At 42.9% G+C, this 26,371-nt stretch overlaps 1 protein-coding gene across 1 annotated transcript; it reads right to left on the bottom strand.

The window, feature by feature from the left end:
* Positions 1–2,204: 2,204 nt before the first annotated feature.
* On the bottom strand, positions 2,205–25,287 carry clpb (ClpB family mitochondrial disaggregase). The gene is made up of 16 exons (XM_028419497.1): positions 24,632–25,287; positions 24,405–24,456; positions 22,128–22,214; positions 17,316–17,419; positions 16,031–16,159; positions 12,173–12,270; positions 10,631–10,745; positions 7,202–7,279; positions 5,852–5,907; positions 5,643–5,687; positions 5,195–5,356; positions 4,958–5,114; positions 4,646–4,719; positions 4,443–4,562; positions 3,367–3,471; positions 2,205–2,485 (listed from the first exon to the last, which is right to left on the bottom strand). The coding sequence occupies exons 1-16, from the start codon at positions 25,086–25,088 to the stop codon at positions 2,288–2,290; spliced, it is 2,037 nt and encodes a 678-aa protein (XP_028275298.1). The 5' UTR covers positions 25,089–25,287; the 3' UTR covers positions 2,205–2,287.
* Positions 25,288–26,371: the final 1,084 nt, after the last annotated feature.

The raw sequence follows: 26,371 nt of genomic DNA on the forward strand, positions 1-26,371 counted from the left end.
TGGGAGGGTGCACACACACACACTTATATGCACTGAAATAAAGCAAATCTTTAAAACCTCTTGCACCTTAAACCCGTCTCCATTTGTATCAGAAGCAGGAGGACAGAGACAGACAGATGGACAGCAGAGGAAGAAGGGAGAGGAAAGCATGGAGGAGACAGAAACCGAGCAGCAGGCGGAGGGAGTATGGGGTGAGTAAGTAAAATGTAGCGAGATAGAGGGAGAGCGAGGTTAGGACGATGGAGGGCCAGGTTTCTGTTTCTCCATAATCTAATCAGAGAAATGGCAGCAGTCAGAAATAGCCTGACGGACAGACTAAGAGCCTCTTCTCTTTCTGCTCCTCCTCTTATTCTTGTCTTCCTCCTCGGGGAGGGTAAATGGATACACACACACACACACACACAGAGCATACTGACTTCCTAAAACCATAAAGTGTAGATGTGTTTGAGGGTTATAAGAGATGAGAAAAGCCTCAAGGTATCATAGCAAAACCTGATCTACTGTCCAGATGCAGCCACTTCAGGACTCTCATTTAAAAAAAAGAAAAGAAAAAACATCTGCTGGCCTGTTGCTCCTTCTCTCTGTGGGCATCAACTTCAAAAAAAGAACATAGTTAGGTAGGGTTTTGAATTTGACACAAGACAACAGTCAGATATTCCATAAAGTACTCAAACATACCAAATTATGGTTGTTATAAATGCTTAAAATATTCAGGACTTTGTTGTTTAGGTTGGCTTTCTGCTTGATTTCCTGTATTTAAACATTGTAAATCATGGAGATGGACCATTGATACAGAAGGATTTTACAAAGGAAGACAAGCTAAGAGTTTAATTTGTAAAAATTGCAGCCAACAAATGTTCTGCATTTTCTTCCTGATAACGGACTAAAAAACCAATGGGAATGACTTAAAGCACTTCCTCTATAGGACAGCTGTGATGTGACTTAAACAGGCAGTGTGTTTGCATCATTGGGGGGTCCAGGCGGAGCACAGTAAGAGTGAATGTCTCTTTTCCTTGCATGCTAATTCCTCCCTATGGAGGGTACATTCCCGAAGGGTGTGTGTGTGTGTGCATGTGTGAGATGTATCTCTGTAGCATTTACCACGCTGCATTCCCTCCCAGCGTCTGACACGGACCCCCACACACAGAGCAAAATTCCAAGGAAATTCCTCTGTCATGTCGTTTCACAAGGTGGACAAGCGTTATTGTTGTAGAATTCCCACCCAGGCACTGCTTCTCTCTCACACATCCATCCATCCATCCATCAGGAGTGTCAGTGCAACACAACCAGAACAAAAACAGAGGAATTCCCTTTTTTTGTTGTGATGCCTTTATTTACATTGAGGAGGGCTGGAATACAAGAATGAAAAATCTCGCTTCATTACATTTGGCGCTTCGTTGACATGCTGTTGAAACATTTATGGTGCAACACTTTGAATATTTTTATATTCTTTATGACTCTAAATTTCTCTTTATGTCAGACACACACACTGTACAGCTACAGAGTGACAGACGAGACATCTGTACATTAACATGCATCAACAAAGCCGTTACAGTGAGCATCATTCAAATGGACTGCTGTGCGTTCTTTGCTCAAGTTAAATGAACAAGCAGGGTGTGTTTACATATATATTTATCAGTGTAGCTCTGCTGGTGTGGGTCATAAGTGAAATGTGCTAACACACAGTTATTTTTCTTTGGTTATTAAATCTATTCCTTCTCATCAAAATGGACACAATTTAAGTGGCTATTATTTATTCACCTGTGGGAGAAATACAAGTTGGACTATGAGTCTTTCCTGTTCCTCCACTTTCCTTCATTAAACCTAATTACTTCCAAAACTGCCATTCTTCCTCTTTGTAGTCATTACATTAAATATACTATCTTGAATAAATATAAATATTTGAGCTTATTTTTACACTATAAAGTGAACAATAACATCACTGTGTCACAGCTAAGCTAATGAAGAGTAGTCTACCACAAATGTAATGCAGTGAAGCTTTTCTCAGCTAATTCAGTGATGATGACGATGATGATGGTCATGATGCTGCTGAATACTTTATGCTGCACAGAGGACAGCAATGAGTCAATGTCAAATTGCTGTTATGCTCTGAATACAGATTTGTTTGTCTAGTAGCTTCAAATAATGCATATTGTGGAAATGTTGGCATGTAATTACTGCACTGGAACAGAGAGGCAGTGATGCTGTGTTCATCAGAGGTACTTTTATTGGATGTATTCACCAGTAATGAGGATGAGGATGCTGATGATATGGTGTTTGCCTTTTGTTAGTGTTCAGGGCTGAGCGGTGGGCGGATGTCCAGCGTTCTGGATGAGCTGTCCTCTCCGACCACCTCGAGGCGCAGACTGGGTGTGCTGCGCTCCTCCTGGTCCTCTGATTGGACAGACAGGCGCAGCGTGCAGCCTTTGGGCAGCAGCTCCTGCTCGTACGCTGCAGCTAACTGATTGACGACCCGCCGCTCAACCTGAGGGATTAGTGACAAGGTCAGAAGTCAGTTTTTTATTTGTTGGGATTGTAGTTTTAAAATCATTTTTCTACTTTTGTAAACACTTTTTTTGTAAAGTAGACTCCTAAAACAAAAAATATCACATATCATAATATCAAAAATATCCTATTGTCAGACTAGGGCAGCAACTTGAAAAATATTTTCTCATTTTTCTTTTAAGCTCAGTAAAATGTATCAATGCCTTAGCTAAAGCATATTATCTTACCCACTTATTTGGAAATAAGAATGACCAGGAACACGAAAGGACCCCTTTGTCAATTATTGCCACACATCTAAGTTAGATATAATTTTTTTTCATGTGCTCTGTGTCTCTAGGGCTCATCTCTCAAATTTCAGGGTGAGTTTAACCCAAGTGTGCCTTATAATGCTGGAAATTTTTACTCCTCAGTTCTCACAAATAAATTGGAAAGGACAAAGAAGACCAGCAGGACAGACTGGGTGAGGTATCTTTGCAGTGTTACATTATGTTTGGAACAAAGTAGTAGCTACAGGTATGGTGATGGTGATACACAAAGACACTGAACCTGCAGGGTTTTTGTCGGTGCTTACCCACAAACCTCTGAAATGCTGACTTCTACAGGTTTTGTAAGAATTCAAGGATTTATCTTGTGCTGTTGATGTGCAGTGTATGCTGGTATATGTAGGCAGTGGATTAGGAGCAGATAACTCAGCCTTTACTAACAGTAACAGCACAAAGGAATTCACTGCTTCAGTTCAACAGAATTACCATCAACACTTACTGGGTAACAGCGACAGTTTTCTTCCCTGTAAAACTACTAACTAATAGTAATTAAACTTTACTCATTACATTATGGACACCAGAGACATTGTCTGCATACCTCATGTTTGATGGAACGTGCTCCGTAATGCATGTTATACCCGCCCGCCAACAGGTCCAGGACAGGGCGATCCCACTGAAGAGTGATGTCATGGCGCTGCTTAGCCTGAGGACAGAGGGGGAGATGAGGTCATGAAAAAAAAAAGGACACAGAGAACCACAAATCTGTTAGAGAGGAAGGAGAGATGAGATACTGTCAAGCAGCATGTCTGCTAGCGCTAATCAACAGGCACTTAATGTGTTTTAATCAAACACCAGTCGATAGTAGTGATCAGGGCGCTCATTTAGCTACGGATGTTAACGCTCCATTCAATAACTAAGATGCCATGTTTTACTCCAGATATATAGAAGGGCAATAATGTAAGCAGTAAATGTTTGATTCTTTTAATATAAGTGAGTGACAAACAAATGGCTTGTGGGGATTCAGTAATAATGAGATTTCTGCTGTTAGCGCCGCTGCCAGATACAGACAGAGACGGGTTATTACGAGACACTTAAAAAAATTAAACACAGGAACACAGCCAAACAGACGCACGTGGTAACATTCAAAAGACGGACAGATAAATGAGTCATGAGTCAGGTCCCTATCAGTCGCCTGCAGGGCCCATGTTGGCTGTCAGGACACAGCTGTAATATTAATAATTAAATATTGATGAGGGCTCCACATGTTAAACACTGTAATCACATTATAGTGAGTAACAGTGGCACATAATATTGATCTGCGTGCGTTTCTGCACAGCTCAGCGGCTGCAGGATGAAGTGGGTGAGCCCCCCCCCATTCCCACTGGAGGACACCCGGGTTATAAATGTGGGGTGCAGTGAAGGACGGGGCTCCGAAGACAGATTTTCTTCCTCGGAGTTAAAAAAACACACACATACACACAGAGTGATATGCTGTAGCAGGTCTGCACAGTTTAAATATTCTTGTTTGTCCTGTGGACTGCTCTGCTCTTCACCCACCTGTCTTTGGACATATCTGCCCTTCTTCCAGTGTAGTAGAACTGGATGGCTCTCTGCTTGTGTTAAGCAGCAGAAGGACGTGTGTGCATCTACACATGATGACATGATGTTTCTCACCTTTTTGGCCCAGAAGCTGAGTTCTTTGCTGACCAGCTGTAGCAGCTCTGAGTGACAGAATGGCAGGAAGTATACAATTTCATTGATCCGACCCAGAAACTCGTCCCTCCGGAAATGAGCCTGTAACAGAACCAAAGAATGAGCAATGACACCTGCAGCCTCTCAGGCCAACTTACAAGGCTGTGTATATCTGTTACTGTTACCTTTAGGATCGGTCGGATGACAGATTCTTTGAACTGCCGGGAGATTTTGATGTCATCACTTTTCTGTACATCCTCTGAAATGAGCATGATGACAGCAGTTAATTTAATTTAGCACAGTGTAGCACTTAATTTCATTGGGTTTTGTGGCTGTCACTGCTGAATGTTTGATCCCTTTTATTTTGAAAGACAGGTCCATTTTACATAACTAATGGAAATGTCATGTTATAACATAAAATCATGTGATGAGAGCACATACATGTGTTTGTATGCACACTTGTGTTTATTTACATTACATTAGTGTGTTTCTCTCACCAAGGTTGTCAGCAAGCTTTCTGCGGCTGACCTCCTCAGCTTCTTGGCGAAGCTGCAGTCCATGCTGGGCGATCTCATCGCTTGCAACGTTAGACGTCATGATGAAGATGGCATCTTTACACTCAATGGTCTTTCCCTTACCGTCTGTAAGGCGACCCTGAGAGAGGAATCATTGATCATTTTATTGCACTAGCAAACATACGCGCAGGAAGGATGTGTTTCAGAGTGAGTACACACCTCATCAAACAACTGCAGCATGATGGTGAGAACATCAGGGTGAGCTTTGTCCACTTCATCAAACAGGACAACGGCATTGGGACAAGCCCTCAACAGCTTGGTCAGCTGACCGCCTTCTTCATGTCCCACATACCCTGGTGGGGAGCCAATGAACTTTGCCACCTGAGATGAGAAATAGAGAACTATACTCAACAATCTACATGTATGTAGAAATACACTAAGGAGAAATGATTAGGTGTGGCTTTTGAACCGTGTAACATAATGCAACTCTGAATCAGTGATTAAATGTATTCATCACCAAAGCTTCACAAAGAGGGAAAACATTCTTTTTGGTTTATGCATCCATTATGAGTACATAAACAGAATTAATCCAATGCGTCAATGCCATGCATCAGCAGCTGCTCTCCTCTGACATGAATGAACTTCTGTAATACAACTTAGGCCGTACCTCGTGTTTCTCCTGGAACTCAGACATGTCCATCCGGATGAAGCCCTGCAATCACACAAGACGCACACAACCCTTTATGGACAGTATCAGAGTGTACTGCCATGTACTGCCCATGTAAATCTTAACTCTTTCATTACCTAAATTAAAAGTGTGAGGACTGAGGAGCTCTCCCACCTATGGAAAGTGGGAAATCTTTATGCATTTCTTACCTTTTTAATATCCTTGTGCATGTATCGAGCCACCTGTTTGGCCAACTCTGTCTTTCCTGTGACGGGTTCGGTCAGACAAAACAGAGACATCATTTAATTATTCATTATGCAACAGGAACAACCCTTTCCCTCCATTCAATTACTTTATTTTTAATGTAAAAAAAACTATCCCTGCCATTACAGAGCACATCAGCATGCAGAGATTTCAGGAATCCAGGAAAACAAGCTTACTCATTTCAGACAGAAAGACAATCTCTCTCCTTCGCTAAGTGCTGGCCTAAATCCCAGCGCCTCCCTCAACCAAGCTTTCAATCATCTCCAGCAGCACACACTATGTTTGTCGGTAAAATATTCTGCATATAAATGCTCATATATGATATTGATGTCTTGTGTTTGGTATGCATACGGGTATGATGATTGTGTGTGTGTGTGTGTGAAAGAGGCTGTGCGCTTGTGTCTTGTTGCTGTGTTTAATATTGATGTCTCATGGCCACTGTTTGTCGCTGAAGGGAACAGAGAATATGAACACCGTCTCTCCCTCATCTATCTCTCTGGCCTGTCATTTCACCATCTCCTGCTTTTTTAGCCATCTATCTGGCCCCTAATATCCCTCCCCTCTCTCCCTCTCCCTCCCTGCTGCCTTCACACAAACACACACACACACTTCCTCATCTCATGACGGTTGAGGACATTTAAGCTTTTCTCTGAACTACTCAAGGTTTGTCTTTAAACACTGAAAATCTGCCGACAGTGATTTAATTTTATGTGTCCCTCAGTGATACACATTAATAATGGCTGCACATTCTGCTTTTAAAAGGCCTCAATTAAAATCTGCAAAACCAACTTTTGGTATTTTTTACAGCTAAAAATTGTGTAAGGACATAAAAAAGATATGAGAAAACAGTAAATACATAAAAAAGAGGTTTTAGCTTGAATGCAGTAAATAGTAGTACAGCCTAGGGAGCCAACATTTAAACAAAACATTATCACAGTAATTTAGTTTGTAAACACAAACCCCCTTATTTATTAAAATAACGTTCTAAAATGAAACACTAATCTATTGTAAGTAACAGTTTGATGTAGGGAGTGACATCTTTTACTAAACACAAGCTAGACTTTGTCTAATTTGTGCTTACAGTGTGTGACCTGTACTGTGTTTAGTCTTGTGTGTTTGTTTGTCTTTGTCTGTTTGGCAGGAGGAGGACACACCACACTCAACATGCATCAACACAATTCAGGAACTTGACTTATTGGAGTGTTTATTTTAGCTCCTTTTTTTTGCAGATCACTTCATGAGATCAAACCAGAGTGTGAGCTGTTGTGTGTGAAAGAGGAGAGAGAATGTGTTACCGATTCCTGATGAGCCAAGAAAGAGAAACACGAGAGGATGCTCTTCATCGTACCAGCCATTCTCCTTCCTCCTGATGGCTACAGAGACAGAAAGAAAGAGAGACGCCATTTTCTTTTAGTAATGCATTGGATGACAAAGTTTCACCCATCTGAACCCAGCTGACCTGAGGGCAGCGGGTATCACAGAAACTATGAGAAAAGAGTGCGAGAGCAGGGATGAGGAAAGGGTCAGAGACATTTGTTAGGGAAAAAAAGAAACAAGAAAAAAGAGAGAAAACAGAGCGAGATGAGAGACCTCCAGAAAGCTAGCCACGATGGCCCTCCTCCCCCCTCAGTCAGTGGGGCCATTAGCCAGCAGTAATTGTGTTAGCCTCTCTGGCGCGGCCATGGTGAAATCAGTTTAGCATAGATCGTAGCATTGCACACACACAGACACACACGCTTGCTTAAAGAGGAGTGCCTACCCAACCCTGCCATCACCCCAGCAACCACACTCACACACATACACAAAGACAAGATGATGAGGTGGATCAGTGGGGAGTAAAGTGTGTATTTGGCCGTGGTTTCAGCCACTCCTCGAGGAACAAGACACAAACTCTTCCAAAGCAGAATCTGTTGAGAGACTGGGGCCAAATCTAGAGCCATAGATGGACAGGGTTTAACCAACAGGGCCAAAACAGGTCCGTGGATCAATGGTTACTGCTGCCCTGAGTGAAAAGATTCTGGTTTGAATCTACCGACCAGTTTTTTTTGTGTGTATTCACTATGTGCGTGTTTGTGTGTTTTAGTTGGCAATGGCTCTGGATAGATGTGATGTGATGTGGACTGTAGGGTGAGTATAGATAATGAAGGGACACATTCAGGTAGGATCTGACCACAGTTTCCTTCATTAGCTGAACATCAAGATCTGCCAGTACAGCTGATGCCAGCAGGAATGCTCAGATCATCATGAAGGTAGAGAGTGGAACCACTGAATCCTCACATACACTCCGATTATGACAAACCCTAGTAGACACCTGTACTAATGGATGTGGAAAAATGACACCCTCCTAACACAGACCTTACATGAGAGAACCACAAAGCGGTCTACATGCTGTGCAGTAAAAACTACACTTCACAGGCATCATAGTGCTAAAATAGCAACTAATACCTGATAATACTAGAAGAGGAGAGGCAGAATGATGGAGGGATGACATGGCACAGAGGTGAGCAGAGGGAGGAGCAGAGATAAGGAGAGGAAAGAGGAGCAGAGATGTAGGTGGAGATAAAGAGGGGAAAGAGAGAGGAGTGATGGAGATAAGGAGACAGAGAATGAGGCAGAGAAACAAACGAGTGTGTCAGAGATGGACAGGGAGATGAATAGTGACAAGAGGGGCTCCAAAGCTCTGTCTGCTTTATCAATGGTTGTGTGAATGACAGCGTAACCTTCTGTGTGTTTGTGCGTGTTTTAGCTGATTGAGACCGACTTTGACAGAAGGGCACATTGACATTTCTCAGAGGACCCCGACAACAACGAGGAAAGGAAGGAGACACAAAACAAATGAAAGCTCACTCTCTTTCACATGTGTATACACACACACAGGAAGCAGTGTGCACTGGGCAGGTCTGGTTGGCTCTAACATGATTACTGAAGGATGATTCTCTTCAATAACCCTTAGCCCTGAGAGCTAAACCTGGATCAATCTAACCTCCTTCCTGTGTGTGCGCGAGGTTTGTGTATTTGTAATGTGTGTGTGTGTGTGTGTGTGTGTCTTGCTGCAGGCCAGCTGTTCGTCATGAAGAATTCAGGTGGAAAAGGCCGTCTGATGACACGACAACACACACACGCTAAACAATGGAAAGATAAAATCATACACAGACAAAAACTTTCCTTTCTCAACTTCTGTAACAGTTTACTGAAACAATATATCCACCCTCCAAATGTGATAACCTGTCTTTATAGCCTTTTTAAAAGTATTATAAAACTAAATGTTTTTAATGGGAGCTCGCATTAAAATACGTTGTTATATGTGGCTGACATTTGTTACATAATCTGCCTTAGTGTAGCACTCTGTTTTTATCTCTACATCCTTTTCTCATTTGCTGTCTCCTTATCTGCACTACAGCCCTTTCTCTCTTTCCTGATCCACCTCCCCTCATCTCCAAATCTCTACTTCCACTCTTAGACTCTGACAAAGTTTAACTGATTCGTGCCTGGCTCATCTTTGATAAAAACAAAATAACATGTAAGTACAAATATCTCTGCCTGTTTTAGTTCTCTCATACCACTTATGTGGTGTATATATATATATATATATATATATATATATATGTATGTGTGTGTGTGATATATTCACTATCATACTTAGAGATCAATAAGCTGCTCTTTTATCTCAGTGGCGACATCTTGTATGGCTTTCAGGACAATTTGCTATGATAACCACAGCCATTCATCGCCCTGCCAAAGACTACAAGTCCCATGATCATCCCCTCCTCTCCCTCCCAACGCTGACACTTGTAAATGTGTATTTGTTTTATAGACATCTCTCAGATCTGTGGATCTTCAGTTTCACTCTCCTGTTGGTTATAAACTCTGCTCCCACCAATACCATTACAGGCTGTAATATCCGTTCCTGGCTTTGGGAGCAAGTTAATTATTTTCACAAATCTAAACAGAAAATGTCCAACCTCATAAAAAAATAACACACAGCCTCTCTCTCTTTCTCTCTCTCTGCTGCACAACCTTTCTGAAACTCTCTCATCTGCAGATCAATACATGGCCTCCATGGATGCTGGGTGTAATATCAGCTCTTTACTGTCTCCTGTCTTATTGTGCTCTAACTCATCCTCCCTCCTCTTTTCTATGCCATGTTTTCAGCTACTATTTTCTACTGTTTCTACTGTCTTACTGTGTTTTTTATTTCCCACCTTCCTGGCTACCTACGGAATGGTGGAAAGATTCAGGAAGTGCATGAAGGCCACAAGACAGGAGGAAGGAGAGAGGGTGAGATGGAAATCAAGGCAGAGATGGAGGAGACACAGAGGAGAGGAAGCTGAAGGGGAGAGGAGAAAGATGGAGAAGAAAGAGGAGGAGGGGAGAGGAGAGAAGGGAGGGAGGGGGTTCTGTAGTATGTCTCCTCTCTCTGTAATCGTGTTAACTGGCGGCTCCAAGCCTGGCCTCCTCAGCTGTCACACAAACACACGCACATGCACACAGCACCTGTGTATGCCTGACAGACAGCTCATTCATCACAATTAACCAATTACAGCCTCCGCCGGTCTGTCTGATCCCGCCTACTGCTGGAGGGAAGGGAGGAGAAGCAGTAGATGGGTGCAGAAAAGAAAGATTTTTAAAAGAGCACATAGAAAATGTGAGAGAAAGAAAAGAAGTGTTTATTTATGCTGGTGTGTAGTTACAGCATCATATAATCTTTGTGCGTTTGTGTTTACCTGAAGCCACAGTGTTGATGGCCCCCTCCTGTCCGATGATGTGCTCCTTCAGCCTCCTCTCCAGGGGGAACCTCCTCCTTTCCTCCGCCTCCCGCCGGGCCTGTGCCTCTTGGAACTAGATAAAGGTTAAAAAAAAAAAAAAAAAAAAAAAACACAAAACAAAGCAAAAAAAAAACATCAGAAAGACACAACAGTGTGTGTTAAGGACAGTCTCACAGTCAGTATGTTGGACCAGTGCTCTCAAAGTGTATCCTCTCTTTGTGAAGTCTGCTCCAACTTCTCCTTCCTCTGCAGCGGCTGTCTGCTTCTTCTTCATCTTCATCATACTCTCTCCATTTGCCTCCATTTTCTCTCTTCTGCTGACTCTGCTCAATCACTCTTATCCTCCTCTCTTTCTTTGCCTGTGATTTTTCTTTCTTCACTCACCCCTCAGTGTCTCTTTCTTTCTTGCTGCCACCACATGACTCATTTATCCTCCCCTCTTTGTCTCCTTAGACTCCAGGTTTTCACCCTGCAGTGGAGGCAGCCTGTTTATTCTCTCTCTCCATCTTGCTTAGCTCCAGCCTGCTGTCAAGCCAGTAGATAACTACGGATAACTTGAGTTTTATTTAAGAAACACTTCTACTGCTCCTGTGTGCTCCTGTGAAACACTGAGACTGTGCTGTTGGAGTTTTGTGCAGCCGAACATGCATGAAACCACAAAACTGCACTCAGGACAACTTGCTCTATATTAAATCACGGTTTCATATCACATTATTATTCAGAGATAGATTTACTTTTATTTTTAAAGCAACATGTTTGTGTGGATAAAATTGACTCGTCTCATGTGTTTGCTCTTACTTTCAAAATCCACCTGTTGCCCCTCTTCTGTGCTAGACGTGTCCATTTATTCACTCTTTCACCAATTGTTTTCATTGTGTGTATCATTTTATTTGTTAATTCAAAGCACATAACTCTGCGTTTTCAGAGATTTCTCTATAAACTAAGCTTTACTTGCTCTCTTCAATCCAACAATAAATTGATGGCACTAACATCTGTGACCCTGCGTTACCCTCTGTGCCACAGAGCTCGATTTGTGTCCAAAAACTATTAAAGACGCGTCAGTGAGCCACACAGTTACACTGGCTGACATGTTTTTCCATTACTTAAAAAAAATAAATACAGGCACTGTATTTTACTTAGAAGTAGCTCCACAGACTAATAACTGCTATCACTTTCACCATCTCCAGAGAGCACTTCCTGTGAAGCTCACTCACACAGGACTACAGACAGAGTTCCAGGCTGTGTCTCCTCTTATGTACTTTATAACATACTGATCAATAACCCAGCTCTGTTCTTCAGCACATGTTTTTAACCCCAGTTAACCTCCACCAGCTTTCACAGCTTTGATACTCAATAGCACCTGTCAGTCAGCACACACAGACCTCCTGAGGAGTGTGTCTGTGTAAATGACACACATTGTGCCGAGTCACTCAGAGCAGGCCAAAGCCAAACTATCAGAACATCTGTCTGTGTTTATGAATGTGTGTATGTGTGTCATACCTTGTCCTCCCACTCTTTCAGTGCTGTGCCCACATCGCCTTCTTTAGCATAGGCCCGTGCTGTGTGTCCCAAACCATTGGTCTGCAAGGGGTTGGCACCTGCACACAACACAAATGTACAGTTTGTATTATTCATATAACAATTGAAACTAACAGCAGTTAATCTCTTTTCAGGGAAAAAAAAACACCATGAATTTACGCACACTTGCTCAGCAGGAGGGTCAAAACATCAATTCAGAAGGTGAGAGGTCACATGGGTTCAGGGGTCACTGCAGTGAAGCAGGCAGGCTACGCAATGACCCTGTAGGGGGTTTCATATCTGCAATGCGTGCCAATAACGCACACCCTGACCCCTACAACCGCACACCAACACCCTTAACAACTATAAAATCAATACAGACTGTGGGTTGCTGCAGGTTGGGAGCCGCTGAGGTGCACAAACACACAGCATGAGGGGTCAGACGGAGGAAAACGTTTGTCAAATGTAGTGAGAATGAGGAAGAAACATAATGTCAGTGTGGGTGAAGTGTGCCAGGGTTGGACAGAGGTGGGCTTGTCAACTGGGGTGTTTAGCAGTGCCTTCTGCCCTGACCTGTGCCACCACTGTCAACACAGTGTTGGCGACACACACACGTGCCTTCACACGAACAAGTGAGTGTTTTCACCACATCAGATGGAACCTAGATTTCAAACCTCAACACTGTTTTGGTAGCAACAAAAATGTATTCAGCTCATAGCGCTAGTATCTAGATGATACTCTGATTCTTGAGCAGTAAGAGACTTTAGTAACACACCCAGGTTGCTAATGTGCTACTTCTTGATCTGCCAAGTGACTCACACACACTAACAAGCAAACACATCTGAGCCAAGAGGCTGCAATATATTTAAAAAAAAGCCCTAAGTATTAAGCAGCACTGTGAGTTCTTATGATTTTCTCTGGGTTTTGCATGGTGGCACTGCTGAAGGTTCGAATGGGTTTTATGATGAATCTCACTGTTGAACAATCTTTAATGTAATTTAAGAAAGTCGTGAGAGGGAAAACAGTGCAAGCTCATTGGAGTGACAAGACATGTGTCACTTCTTGATCAGTTGGTACTAAAGCACATGGAAATCTGCTACAGTATAAGACGAATGCAATAAATCACTCATGAATTATAAGTGCTTGCAGTTACGTCTATAAGGGTAAATATTTTTTAGAAGGTTGTACCCAAGTATTTGGTGCCATCTGTACTGTATAGAAGCTGAAAGGAGGTTGAAGTTTCCACCAGGAACAAACTGTATGTTAGCAGTAAAGGTGAGGTTTGTTCTTTGTGCTCTCAGACCACAGAGACCAATAATCACTGTGATGATTATCGATAAATCCCTACATTTCCTGACCTGCTCACAAAGCTATCGATCCTGACAACAATACACCGCTACCCCCCCACCACCAGCATCAACCACCAAAAACATGAGGGAGGAAAGCAATAAAGTAACCCTACACACACACACACTGGACATAATAAATAGCATCATTTAGGGCTTTAATATCAGGCCAACCCTCTGGGCCATAGCACTTTATAACAGGATCAACATTAACGACAGTCACTCTCTCACACACGCACACACACAGAGGATCCCTTCATTAGGAGTGCTTTAGTTATGCCTATTAGGAGTCCCCACCTCTTCCCTATTTCCTCCTCCCTCTCTTTCACAGCAGCTGGTGGGAGAGAGCCCCTGCTGGTCTTTGTGTGCGTGTGTGTCCTTGTATCTGTATTGTGTGCGTCTGTGAGCATGTGTGTCTCTTCTGGCCTCCTACCACCTACGGAGCTGTCCATTACTCAGTGACTCCCCCTCCCCTCCCCTGATGTGGAGCCTTAGGGAGGAGCTGGAGAGCCTCCGCAGGTAGGGCGAGGGACTGTGGGGCAAAGTGAAGCCTGCGGGTGGGCCCAGAGACTGTGATGGATAGAGATGCGAGTCGTGGGCCGGCTAAGGCCAAAAGAGCAAACCGATGGCTAGTGGCGTAACACGGAGGCACACAAACACAGGGGAAATAACAAGGTACAAGACAGACACACCTCTACAAACACATGCAGAGGGCACACGCGCACACACAAATCCATATGGATGTCCTGAAGCTGTGGCAGTTTATAAGGTTTTTATGATGATGAAAGACAGATTGGGGCTACAAAGAGGAAATGGAAGCATAATCAAACACACATAAAAACTTTCTTAATTATGCGCCCATTCACACACAGGCACAGTACAGTAGTGTGACTCTGTTGTGTGTGATGTCATGATGGTTATTGGCCATGATGGCGGCGCCAACCCTGCTAAAGCCCAGCCGGGCAAGCAACAACCAACCCTGTCTTTAATCTGATTGTCTTAAAACAAATGTCTCTGCTTCGTGAAATTTCTTACCTTTTTAATTCAAAAATGCGTCTGCAGAACATTTGATCGAGTTAGACGAAGTGATTTGTTTAGGCGTACGGAGGGCTTACAGACGGGTGAGACGGGCAGACAGAGCTTTAGATGCACCATCCATCATAAACATAAACAAGACATTAATACAAGCTTGTGTGTGTGTGTGTATAGTGATGGTGATTGGTGTCTTTGATCCAAAACATGGGAGTGTTTTTAGATTAAAAACCTCATCATCTTAAAAAGCAACAACTACACATTCCCCACAATCTAAAGTGATGTATATACACACACCGAAACAAGGATATCAGATGGATAAAAGCAGCACATGAATAAATGAATATTTTAATTAATCATATGGAGTCTTGAGTGCACAAATATGATACATACATGATCTCACATATGTAAACTCACACACACAAAGACACACACTTCCTGTGGATGTGCAGCTACCCCAAGGGCATGTTCTGTGTGGAGGTCACAGTTCAACGAGGCCTGGCTTGTTTAAGAGCTGCTCGCCTGGAAACTGAGGGGGATACTCTGGCCCCAGGGCCTGTGTGTGTGTGTGTGTGTGTGTGTACTAGAGGAGCTGAGTCAACGACAGGTGCGAGGGTAATGGGGGCTGGGGAGGAGGAACAAGTCATTTTAGTGCTGTTTTTTTACATTGTTTATAATGTTTTAATTGTAAACAATATAAAATTTAAAAGGTAGAGGTGGTGACAATACGCAATAAGTGATGATACGCAGAAAACCAGTAGATGAAATCAACCAAGAATCACCATATTTGTTAAAAAAAAAACCTGGATACTGGATTTACCCAAATTGCTCAGCCCTTGTGAGGATCCATAACAGCAGAGGCTTCCATCCAGGAATACAGTTTTGAACTTATCCAACACCACCCCTCATTAGTCGTCCCTTTTTTTTTTACATTAGTGATGACATCATTGCCCCTGTGGACCACTTCCAGTATGTGCAAGGTGCTGATTTTTACATAGAAGTGATCTATATGTAAAACCGGAGCACTGCGTAACATTTGGAAATTTCTGGAAGTGTTGACTGACACCTTTGACTTAATAACACATAAAGACAATCTGTTAAACCACAGAGAATCTTCCCTCTAGTAGACACCATAATTGAGGTCTGTTGGATTTGTTTAGCTGAGATGGACAGAGTTCAGGTGGCAGCTGCATTTTGCAGTTTGGCCTCAGGAAACAGACTTCCTCCACCATCCCTGTGTCGTTAGGTGACAGGGACAGGGACTAGGTCTGTGTATTCTACAGCCAACAAATTCATTTTTATATGAGAAATGAGAACTAAAACTGTAAAATAACCAATAGCCAATCTAAAGCAAATGTTTGATTTTCTCATCAAAACAGCTGCTAAAAACATATAGCCAGATTAAAAAACTCTTGAGTGGAGTACTATAGTACTATTGGATTGTCTGGGCAGGGTAACTTACCAGCCTCCAGCAGCATGCGGACAATGCTCGGGTCGTCGGCCAGTGTGGCGTAGTGAAGAGCTGTGCAACCACGGAAACCAGCCCTGCTGCTGAGCCTGCTGCTGAATTCATCCTCTCTGGACACAAGGACTGTGAAGAGGAACAGGAAGATGAAGAGAGAACAAATATTACAACAACTGTATGTGTCTTAGCAGAGCAAGGACAGGTTCAGTATACTATTACTATTACTATAAAACTGAAAAGTGATTTTTCACTTTCAGTGTCTGTTCACAGTCAGTGTCTCCAGAAAGTGTGACGGCAACTCTGTTTCCAGCTTTGGAAGACTTGTTCAATTTCACAGATTTAAGCTCAGCTGTCTGACATGATCCAGATAATGTAAGTTGTGTGTTAGCCTCTTCTTTTCTGTGCTCCTTACTAATAATAGAGATACTCTATCATTTTCTCCTTACTTCTTTTTCATAAGAGCACTCATCTCGTGCCACTCCTCCACCATCCATTTTTATTTTTTCCACCTCCTTCCTTTCGTCCTCGGTGTCCATCAATCCCTTTCACCACCCGCACACCCCCCCCCCCTCCCACACTCTCTCTATCCCAATAACTTTGTCTCATCCATTTCCCGACTTCCTCTTCTCTCCCTCATCATCCCACCCATTTCCTTCAATCCCTCCCTCTCTCTATCACTCCCTCAAACATCCACATCTTCCTTCCTCCATCTCCCTTTCCTTTTCCTAGCTTCATCAGTCTTTCCCTTCATCCATCCATCCCACTCTTCCTCCATCTCACTGAAGTGTCTGTGTATGTGTGTTGGAGAGAGAGAGAGAGAGAGAAAGAGACAGGGTGGGATAATCATAGCTAACCCAATAAAGCGTCGCACAGGCCCCCCTAGCCCATCCATCAGTGCGCGTCTGGGAAACGCTTCCCCACGCTACGCCGGCCCCACGTGGACCCAAACCTGACAGCCATATAAATGTCTGCAATATACATATCCCATATAAATATGTCTGCAGAAACCCAGCACAGACTGGAGGGTGGGGGGTAAAGTGTGTGTGTGTGTGTGCCATCATGCCTGTGTGTATGTGCGACTTTGCAGCCCAGAAGAAAAATAAATAAAACACACAGTACTTGTCACAGAACGTATAAAACAAATAATACACAGGGAATCAAACATGTACATAAATGCAAATTTTTATGCAGATAATAATGTCTCATAATATCTGGTTTAACACATTGTGTTTATATGTGTAATACACACGAGACACACACTTTTTTTATTTCTTTTTTTTACCTTCCAGTGAATGGATGCCTTTCTCCCGCGAGGTGTCATAAACGTTGTTAAAGTGATCTCCAGCATTTGGGTCAGCACCAGCTTCAAGCAGCACCTTCACCACGCTGGTAATGAAAAACACACACTTTTAAACACATGCTCTAATTCTTCCAAGAACCACGTATTATGTCTAAATGTTATTTGTTCTATGTAATTCATAGAACAAAGAGTATTTTTTTATTATTGTATATTTTGCACTTTGTTCACGGCTGAGGTGATTTTTTTAAGTAAAAAGAGAAACATTTACAGACTGATTACATGAGGGTCTCTGTTTTTTATGAACCCAGATTAAAAACAAAAATAAATCTATGCAAAAAAATCTTGCAAAGACAATATTGTTTCATAACAGCATCCTTATTTACAACAACTAAGGATAATAAAAGGACAGCTAGTCTGATAGTGGGATTTTTGCACTTATAAATACACTTGAAGGCCATCTAGGTCTGTCAGGATGTGGACTGGATTTTGACCAGGGATGTTTCCTTTATTTCAAACATAACCTTGACCTCTTGGTGCATCCTTGCAGCTCAAAAACAAACAGATGCTGATGCAAATATGACTCTTCTTCCACCTGATTCACTTCCATCTATTCTGTCCCGTTATGGTGGTTACACACCAATGGCCCACTTCCCTCTTTCTCTCCTTCATTACACATTTGTGTCCCTTGTAACATGTACATATGTGCACATGGAAGGGGCAAGGGTCGGGCCCATTTCCGGCACTGCTGGGGGCCCTGTGTGTGACAGAGCTGGTGTTTGTGTGTAGTCCTTCATTGGAGCGTACCGCCTTAGAGAACAAGCGACCAGTACCTCGGCAACACCACTCACTGTGACCCGACGGACATTCCAGGTACTGTCTCTCTGTCTACAGAACACATTGTCACACACTTCACATTTTCTACCGTGAGCAACAGCTTTGACATTGAGACACAGACATGTACACAAACAAAAACTAGCCTGTGCTGACTGAGAAAGAGGTGGTGGCCGAAACATGAACCCTACGCTGCTGCCGTCATTAAACCCGTTACCACGTAATGCAGCCTGGGAGGGACTGATGGATCATTTTCAGCTAAATGGTTTTGGCAGTGGCCTAAAATGGCTTAAATGGAGCAAAATGATTATTCATAAGAGGATGAGGTGGACCCTCTTTTTTTAGAGCAAACGTTTGTAACAGGATACAGTAGAAACAGCTGTGCTCCGAGAACTAGCACTGACAGGCGACTGATCTAACACCAGGAGAAATTAAACTAATAACATGTTAACATGCATCAAAACATGCAGCAGAAAGTAGACAAATGCAATATTGCAATATATATGTTTTTACATTTACACATTTTTCTTTAAATTGTATTAAAATGTGTGTTATTCTTTATTCACCCTTTTCTTGTGCTGAGGTGATTTATTAAATTCATAAAAATTGCTTCATTCCTCTGACCAAATGTCTCAGCTAATTACTAGATATGACCAAAAACCAAAAAAGCTGCGTAAAAAAAAGCATCTCAATTTTTGCTTAAAAATCTCAACAGGTTGCGAACATAGTTCCTTATTATACAATGAATTACTTCAGCTGTAAAGTCTCAAAAATAGACAAATTGTCTCTTGTATCTATTTATATGATGAATGTTGTGTTCCTGTGGGAGAGCGAGGCTGAGAACTGTCTGACCAGGTCTTTGTGTCTAACCTTGCTGAGGGAGGCTAAAAGGACTATCTGGGAGTCCTCTTTTGTTACTGTATCGCTGTGGCTGGGGGGCTGCTGGGGAGGGGGGGGGCATGACCCACCGAGGGCTCTCCTCTCACCCTTGCAAGCACTTCTACAAATATCGACGCATCCTCCTCTATGACACACCCAAACTCAAACTAAGGTCGGTCACACGAGGCTGGGCAGGACTGTGTGAAGAAATGAGATGGTCTGAAAAGGGTTAATGGCATCAGGAAGGTAAACATGAGGGGATAAAGAAGCAGGGGAGGAGGAGAAGGAGGAGGAGTGTATGAAAAGAGGAAAGTGTAGCTAAAAAGATGAAAGAGGAGGAGATTTAATTATGCAGGGTGGTGCTAAAACTAATGAGCTTTTGAAAACAGTTTATAGTTTTACTAATCAACTGATGATCAAGTGGCTAACTTTATTTAGGACGTTTAGGCAGAGCACCTCTGCACTAATTTGAGGCCAAACTGAAGACATGCAGGGGTTAATTAGGTTAAACCAGGAAAAAAGTTACAGCTTACTCTTCGCACATTATATACACAGAAACAGTTATTTTCCCTCTGTGGATAAACCAAAATAAAGTAGTTAATTTACCACATTACAGAATAGGCAGCATTTATTTATTTATTGCATTTTTAATGAATCTACAAATGTAAATTATTCCTCAATCAGTTCCACTTCAGCAGTGATGCCTGAGTTAACGCTCAGCTCCGTCACTGATGGAGCTCAGAGACAGTCAGCATGTTCAGCAGAAGTTATAATATCCAAAAGTTCGGGCTGCTCATCATCAGCCTCCCAACTCAGTGTGAGCTCTGCCAGCAGGTGACGGCTGGTTAAGGCTGGGGGGCTGGTGTTAGTTTCAGATCCAGCCCTGGAGGGGAAATAAGGAAACGGACACTTCCGTCTCCTTTGCTCTATAATAGACACCTGAGCTGAGCTGACCATCCATATCTCTGACCACCTGGCCCAGACGCTGGACCTCACTTGACCCCTTAGCTCACCTGGTGCAGACCTTGGGGTCAAAAAGACACCAAGAAAGGTTCACTACAGTTTTTATTGTCAGCCACAATCCAGAAAATGTAGATTTTATGGCATCAGATAATCAAAATAATGTTTTTTGGACACTACAATCCTAGAAGTTTAACATCTATGAACTTTTTCAATTAAACTGGCTGGTGTAAAGTGGTGAAGTTGATGTTCAACGTTTACATCTTTTACAGTCTGAATTATTGCAGTAATACTATATGGCTGGCTGTAATATTAAAAAAATGACATCCCTCATTTTCAGCTCTGTATTTGTATTTAAAACTGGGCTAGAAACATTCATATCCTGGTTTGTCACTGAGTCTAACCATCATAATCTTGTTGCATCATGACTAAATGATGACAACACATCAACTCGTGTAGCTAATCACGGTTTTAAACCCATAATCCCACTCCACTCCACATCACCCTCTCTCTCCCTCTCTTTTTCCCCAACAAGCCACTCATCCTCTCCTTCCATCTTTCCTTCGCTTTCCCCTCGTTCCTGCCTCCCCTCCTTCCCATCGAGCCGCTCGGCCGACAGGTCGGAACGGTCAATAGGCGCTACACTCGGCTGAGCGTTCATTGTGCACGTGAATGCAGCGAGGGAGGGATGGAGGGACAGAAAGAGCAATGGAGATGGGTATTGTGTGTTAAAGAGTGTAAACAGAGGGCCAGGCCCTGCGCCTCCCTGATTTAGACCCACATCAAAGCTAAACAAACACACGCCCCCCCAATGTCTCACCCTTACTTCTTACACACCCCTCTGCTCCACCCTTGATTCTATCACACACAGTCACACCTCGACCCCTGAACACATGAGAGGCTACGAGGTGGATGCCACAGTGCCAAAGTTTCCTTTAAACACAACTATCACTTTAAAAGCAGATAAACATAAATACAAAATGAAGGAGAGGGGGAATAATTCAACAGTGAGATCCATGCTGACATTCTAGCTACAGGCTAGATCTTGTTCATGAGTAATGTTCCCTGTGTTTTCACTTAACGGCTGTAAATAAAGTTGTGTGTGGCTGAGTAATAGGCAGTTGGCCTGTAAGATATTTGGTATAAACTCCCCGTCTCACTTGTACGTGTTTGTGTGTGTGTATTTGAGAGCGAGAGTTGTGTGACTGATGTGTGTGAACCAATGTTCCGTCTTCCCTGCAGCAGTGACGGCTCACTGGGGGGTTGGAAGACGGGATTAAACACAGAGGAGTGTCACTGTCTCGCTGAGTTATAGCACTCATAACACATACACACACAAACACACACCCAAAGAGTGTGCAGCAACACACACACACACACGAACTGACAATCAGTTAAGACACAAACACAATCAAATTTGTATCTAAAAAACACAGAGAGACGTCGTTGAAGACAACATGACTCACGTCAATACATTACAGTGCAGCCATCACTCAGCACACATGATGGGAATATAGGATGCAGCTTAAAGATTACTGGGTAAAATGATTCATTACTGACAAGTGAAGAACTAAATCGAGCTACATTTTGCCAGTTTAAATGCAAAAAAAATCTAAACATGTTCTCTCAGCTATCACAGCCTGAGCATATCCCCTGATTATTCATGATGCCCTTATAACCCTGTAGGCACATATGGACCTATTTTCATATTCAGATTTCACATAATGCTTCTCACTTGTGAGACCTTTTAACAACAAAAAAGAGGACCACACAGTCCTGATGGAGGAAAAAAAAAAGCCCTGTAAATTGGATTTGGCCCGGCCTTAACCTCAGCCCTTCTCTGTGTTGTGTGCGTTCTTGGGGGCCAGGAGGCTAATTTAATTTGTTGGACAGAGAGATGTGGGGGGGAAATGGGTAAAGACCGTCTGTCAGTCTGAGAGTTGCTTTTTGCACTTTTGAAGACCTACTGTAACAACCAGAGCAGTGACACAGAGGACACATGCTCACATGCACACAGACAGCTGCAGGACAGCACACCCTGTTGTTACTGTTATGTATGCTTTTACTGGGGAGGGCGTCTTTAAAAACACGTTTTCAGAAGGTTTAGCTGGATGGAACACAGACCTGTGCTGTCGATTCATGGCAGCAACCATGAGAGCGGTCCAACCAAGGCGGTGCCGGTGATTTGGGTCGACTCCTTCTTTTAGCAGCCTGATGGGAAATAGAAAAAGAAAATTGGTGTCATTTTTTTTATTTTAGTATCAGCACCATTGTTCTAACACATATCAATGAAGAGTTATGCAGAAACACAAAGAAAATGTGGCTTGTTGGACACATGAGAGCATGAAACCAGTGTGTTGTCTTTATTCAAAGCCACTCACACTTGCTCCTTGACCAGTTAATGTGTCTCTGTGTTCAAGCCAGGTGTGTGTTGAGTTTTCAGCCTGAGGGTATAACATCAGGCACTAGAGCGACACAGTCCTATAATACACTCAGTGTGTCTGTGTGTGACCAAGGGGTCTGCCGTCTGTCGTCTGCTGTGCTGAGCGGGCAGACAGTGTGTGTGTGTTTACAGTCAACACGGTGGCCTCTGTCTGCTCTGCCCTCAGCTCTGCTGCTCTCTGGCTCTGTTTTTTTTTTACTGCTTTGGTCTGCAGGCAGTATCAGAGTTTGGCCACAGTTGTACCACAGCTACAAGAACAACTAAATAAAAGCAGTGTCGGAGGACAAATCTTTGGAAACATAGCGCAGATTAACAGTGACACATGAGGAGATAAAAGCCTAATGAACTACATTTTTTTCAATTTGAAGTGTTGCAGAATTAACACAGAATACAGAATTCATAGTATTTGAAGGCAGCATTTTAGCTGAGCAGCAAGACTGTCCCATTTTGAGGTCTTCTTCAAATGCAGCCTTCATCTCTATGGTAGCACAGTATGCAACAAGTGAATCCTTCACAACACAACTAATCCCAAGACTCAACGATGTCTGATTTTATATTTTTCACACACACACTTGCTTTCTGTATCTGCCGTTGCAAAAATGCAATTTCCCCATTGTGGGGAAATTTTTAACACTTATTGCCACCTCTGTGGTCTACAGCTTCACAGGCTGTGCTCTTTGATGGATACAGCCCAGCTTGATTAGCAGACTCAGAGAGAAAGGGCTTGGAGCCTTTTTTTAGCTCAAGTCACAACATTACTGAAACAATACTGAATGTATTCATAGCTAAAACCCATTAAGTGCAACATCTTCTATTCTACTTTAGCTGAGAACAACTCTTTCCCATCTTCCACACTAAAATGGAGCCTTCAAGAACAGCTTTTCATAACAGCACACCAGCTTCATTCATCATTGCCAATTTAACAACATAAAAATGTCCCCAAATATTACAATAGTACATTTTGCACAGCCTTTGAGACAGGAGGCCTCTGCTCTGCTGGCTGCCGCTCAGCAGACACACCCCGACACTCGAGCACTTCTATAAACCAAAGCACTTAAAACATTCTGTGACCTGCTGACTGGCCGTCTCTGCACTCTCACCTGCACCATCTGCCACATGTGCACAGGTAACACAAGCTTGCAAATGGAGACACACATCGATACACACATGTATGCACACACTCAGTACATGGATTAAGATATCGATACCCAACAACTCCAAGAGAGCATGCAGTCATCCATTTAACACAACTGAAGGACAGATTCTTCAAAGTGCTGCAACAAGAACAGGAAATCAGGAGTAATCTGTGTGTTTCGCATGTAGCCAAATGTGGATGAATGTGGATAACCTTGTGGTCACAAAGAGTCCATTAAGCTCATGTTTGTGAGTCATTGTGTCTTATTTCTAGATTTTTTGGTTTTGTAGAAAAAGAAATCAGCAAAAAAAAAAAATTAAGGAGAGACATTCTAGACATTGATACTCATTGTAGTGCAAAATATTTTGCTGAAATTATGCCTGAGTGTGACATCCATCCAGCAAACATCTCCTTCACAAACACAATTTTGCACAGACAGATGGTTCTCTTCTTCCACCTGCTGGTTATTAGTGAAACTGCAACCACAGGTGAGCAAATGCTTTCACAATGACGCTGACTTTTCTGGAAATTGGCCTCAGCATGAAACTTAAACAAGGCTTAAATGTCTACACACACTAAAAAATATAAAGATCATTGTCTTTATTCATGTGAACAGAATTTAATGTAGAACATGTAATACAAATAGTGACAATATTCAATATCATCTTAACAATATTATAATAAATTAAAGGCAATGGATATGATCTAACACAGTTCACCGCTGTCGTGACAAAGCTTTGTGACACAAAATGAATTGCATTTACAGTGACAGCAGCCTCTGTGTTTACATGTGAGTGAAAGGAATGTGTGCATTAGTAGGTACCTGGCTACATCTTGAGAGTTACTGGTCCTCGCTGCCTCCAGCAGAGCATCACCTTGTTAAAAGAAACACATGCAGAAACTAATTACGCAACAAGAACACACTTGTACACAACAAATGAGTACAAATGTATATTTGGTGAAAATGTGCAGAAATGTCAACATTGTTTTATTGTCTCGATCCAAGGTCTGTAATTAATCACTGAGTCAAATAACACAGATTAAGTCTACCTTTGTTATCTGAGTCTTTCCTCAGGCAGAAGGCCACAGCTGCAGCAGACAGAACTCCGGCCGAGGCCACTCCTGCCCGGCTGGCTCCTCCACCTGCCCCTCGGCTCTCACCTCCGCCGCTCTGCCCGCTCTCCTCCCAGTACTGGTTGTTGTTGCGCCCTCTGCTGGCCAGAGCCGCCCAGGAGCTGCGGCGGTTCTCCAGGTTAGACAGCCATCTAGGGGCGAGGTGGTGGTACTGCACCGCTGGGTTCATACTGTTAGAAGCAGTCTCCTCAGCCAAAATCCCCCTCCTGGAGACCCGGGAGGTGGACACGATGGGGTTTCGGTTGGCTTCCGCCGGTGTCTCGCGGATGCCCTGACATGCGGCGCCGTTGGAGCTGGTCTGCAGCACGCGACTACACGGTGACAGGCTGCGCGACCTTCGCGCAATGAGCCTGGTGGGGACTGATGACAACATGGCGATAAACTCACCGAAAATGAAGAGAAACCCTTAGTCTGACAGGATGCCTGAAGCCAATGGACACCTACAAACCGGAGACACCGCGCTGATTCCGATGTAAGACCCGATGTAGCTCAGTTTACAGGCAGCGTTAGTCCAAGATCGGGACGAAAACAACCGCTTCACCTCATCGTAGTGTGGATGTCACTAGAACCGTCGGTGCATTCTGGGAAATGTGGTTTTACTCGAAACCTAGGCGCAAGCCCGTTGCCGTGTTACGACGTTACGACGGGTACACTTCCGTTTACACTTCAGTTTACGGAATCATTTAGCACAGGTTTGATTTAGGCTGCCCGGACAGATCGGTTGACTTTGGAGTTGCTGCTATTTTGTTGGAATTTTGTAGTTTCAGTTTTGTAGCGTTTCATGCTAAAACTACAAACTATTAACAGAATAGCGTTAGCCGTCATTAGCAGCTACAGACAGAGCTGTTTCCAAACAAAGCAGAAGTGTTTTGGTTCTCTGGAACATTCGTTTACAGCTTTGCTGTACAAAAGACCATCAACAGAGAAAGAAATGATGAGACAAGCCATTTTTAAAAAAAGCACTTGTGCATGATGACCACCAGATGGCGTCAAATCACAGCACTGTTGGGCTACAGCTGGACAATATTGCAGGCTAATGTCATCATCCGAGTACACTTTAGTCACAGTCACATTTTTCTAACATATTTTGAATTGCTGTCTTCTAAGTTTTAAATTAGGACAACTACACACAACTATAAATGAACCCCTACCAAAAAAAACACACACAGGCATACAAAGCTCTGACTTGCTCTGATTCTCCAGCAATTCAGAGCAATCCTTCACATCAGCATTCAAAGCAATGCTTCAGCTGCAGCAAACAAACTTGCATTTTCTTCAGGAAATGCCCTTTTCTAGTTACAGTTGGGTTTTATTGTGATGATACAAAAAGAATAAACCACAAAGGATTTTAAACAGTTTAAAATGTTTTATTCCACCACACACATGCTCCAAATAAAAGTACACGACTGTATCATTTCCTGCACTAGAACCCTAGTTTGATTGCCTGATATAAATACATCATGCATGCTTATCTTATTATTTCCTGCCGAGGCGTGATGATGCAGCAGATAACAATGCGCAGAGGTGGTATTTGTACACCAGATAAGGACAGAAAGACCCTTTCATTCATTTATTTATTCATTCTACTCAATTTCCCTACAGGTATTAATAAAGTTAATCTTAATCTTAATTTTAGTAGCAGGGGTTGCTAATGCT

The sequence above is a fragment of the Parambassis ranga genome, chromosome 13, assembly GCF_900634625.1.
Source record: "Parambassis ranga chromosome 13, fParRan2.1, whole genome shotgun sequence".
NCBI lineage: Eukaryota > Metazoa > Chordata > Actinopteri > Ambassidae > Parambassis > Parambassis ranga.

Coding starts and splice junctions, on each gene's coding strand:
- clpb (XM_028419497.1), bottom strand. CDS start 25,088: ATGTTGTCATCAGTCCCCACCAGGCTCATTGCGCGAAGGTCGCGCAGC. Junction 10,746..12,172: donor TGAAAGAGTGGGAGGACAAG/GTATGACACACA, acceptor ACCTTTATCTAG/TTCCAAGAGGCACAGGCCCG. Junction 4,563..4,645: donor TCATCCGACCGATCCTAAAG/GTAACAGTAACA, acceptor GTTCTGTTACAG/GCTCATTTCCGGAGGGACGA.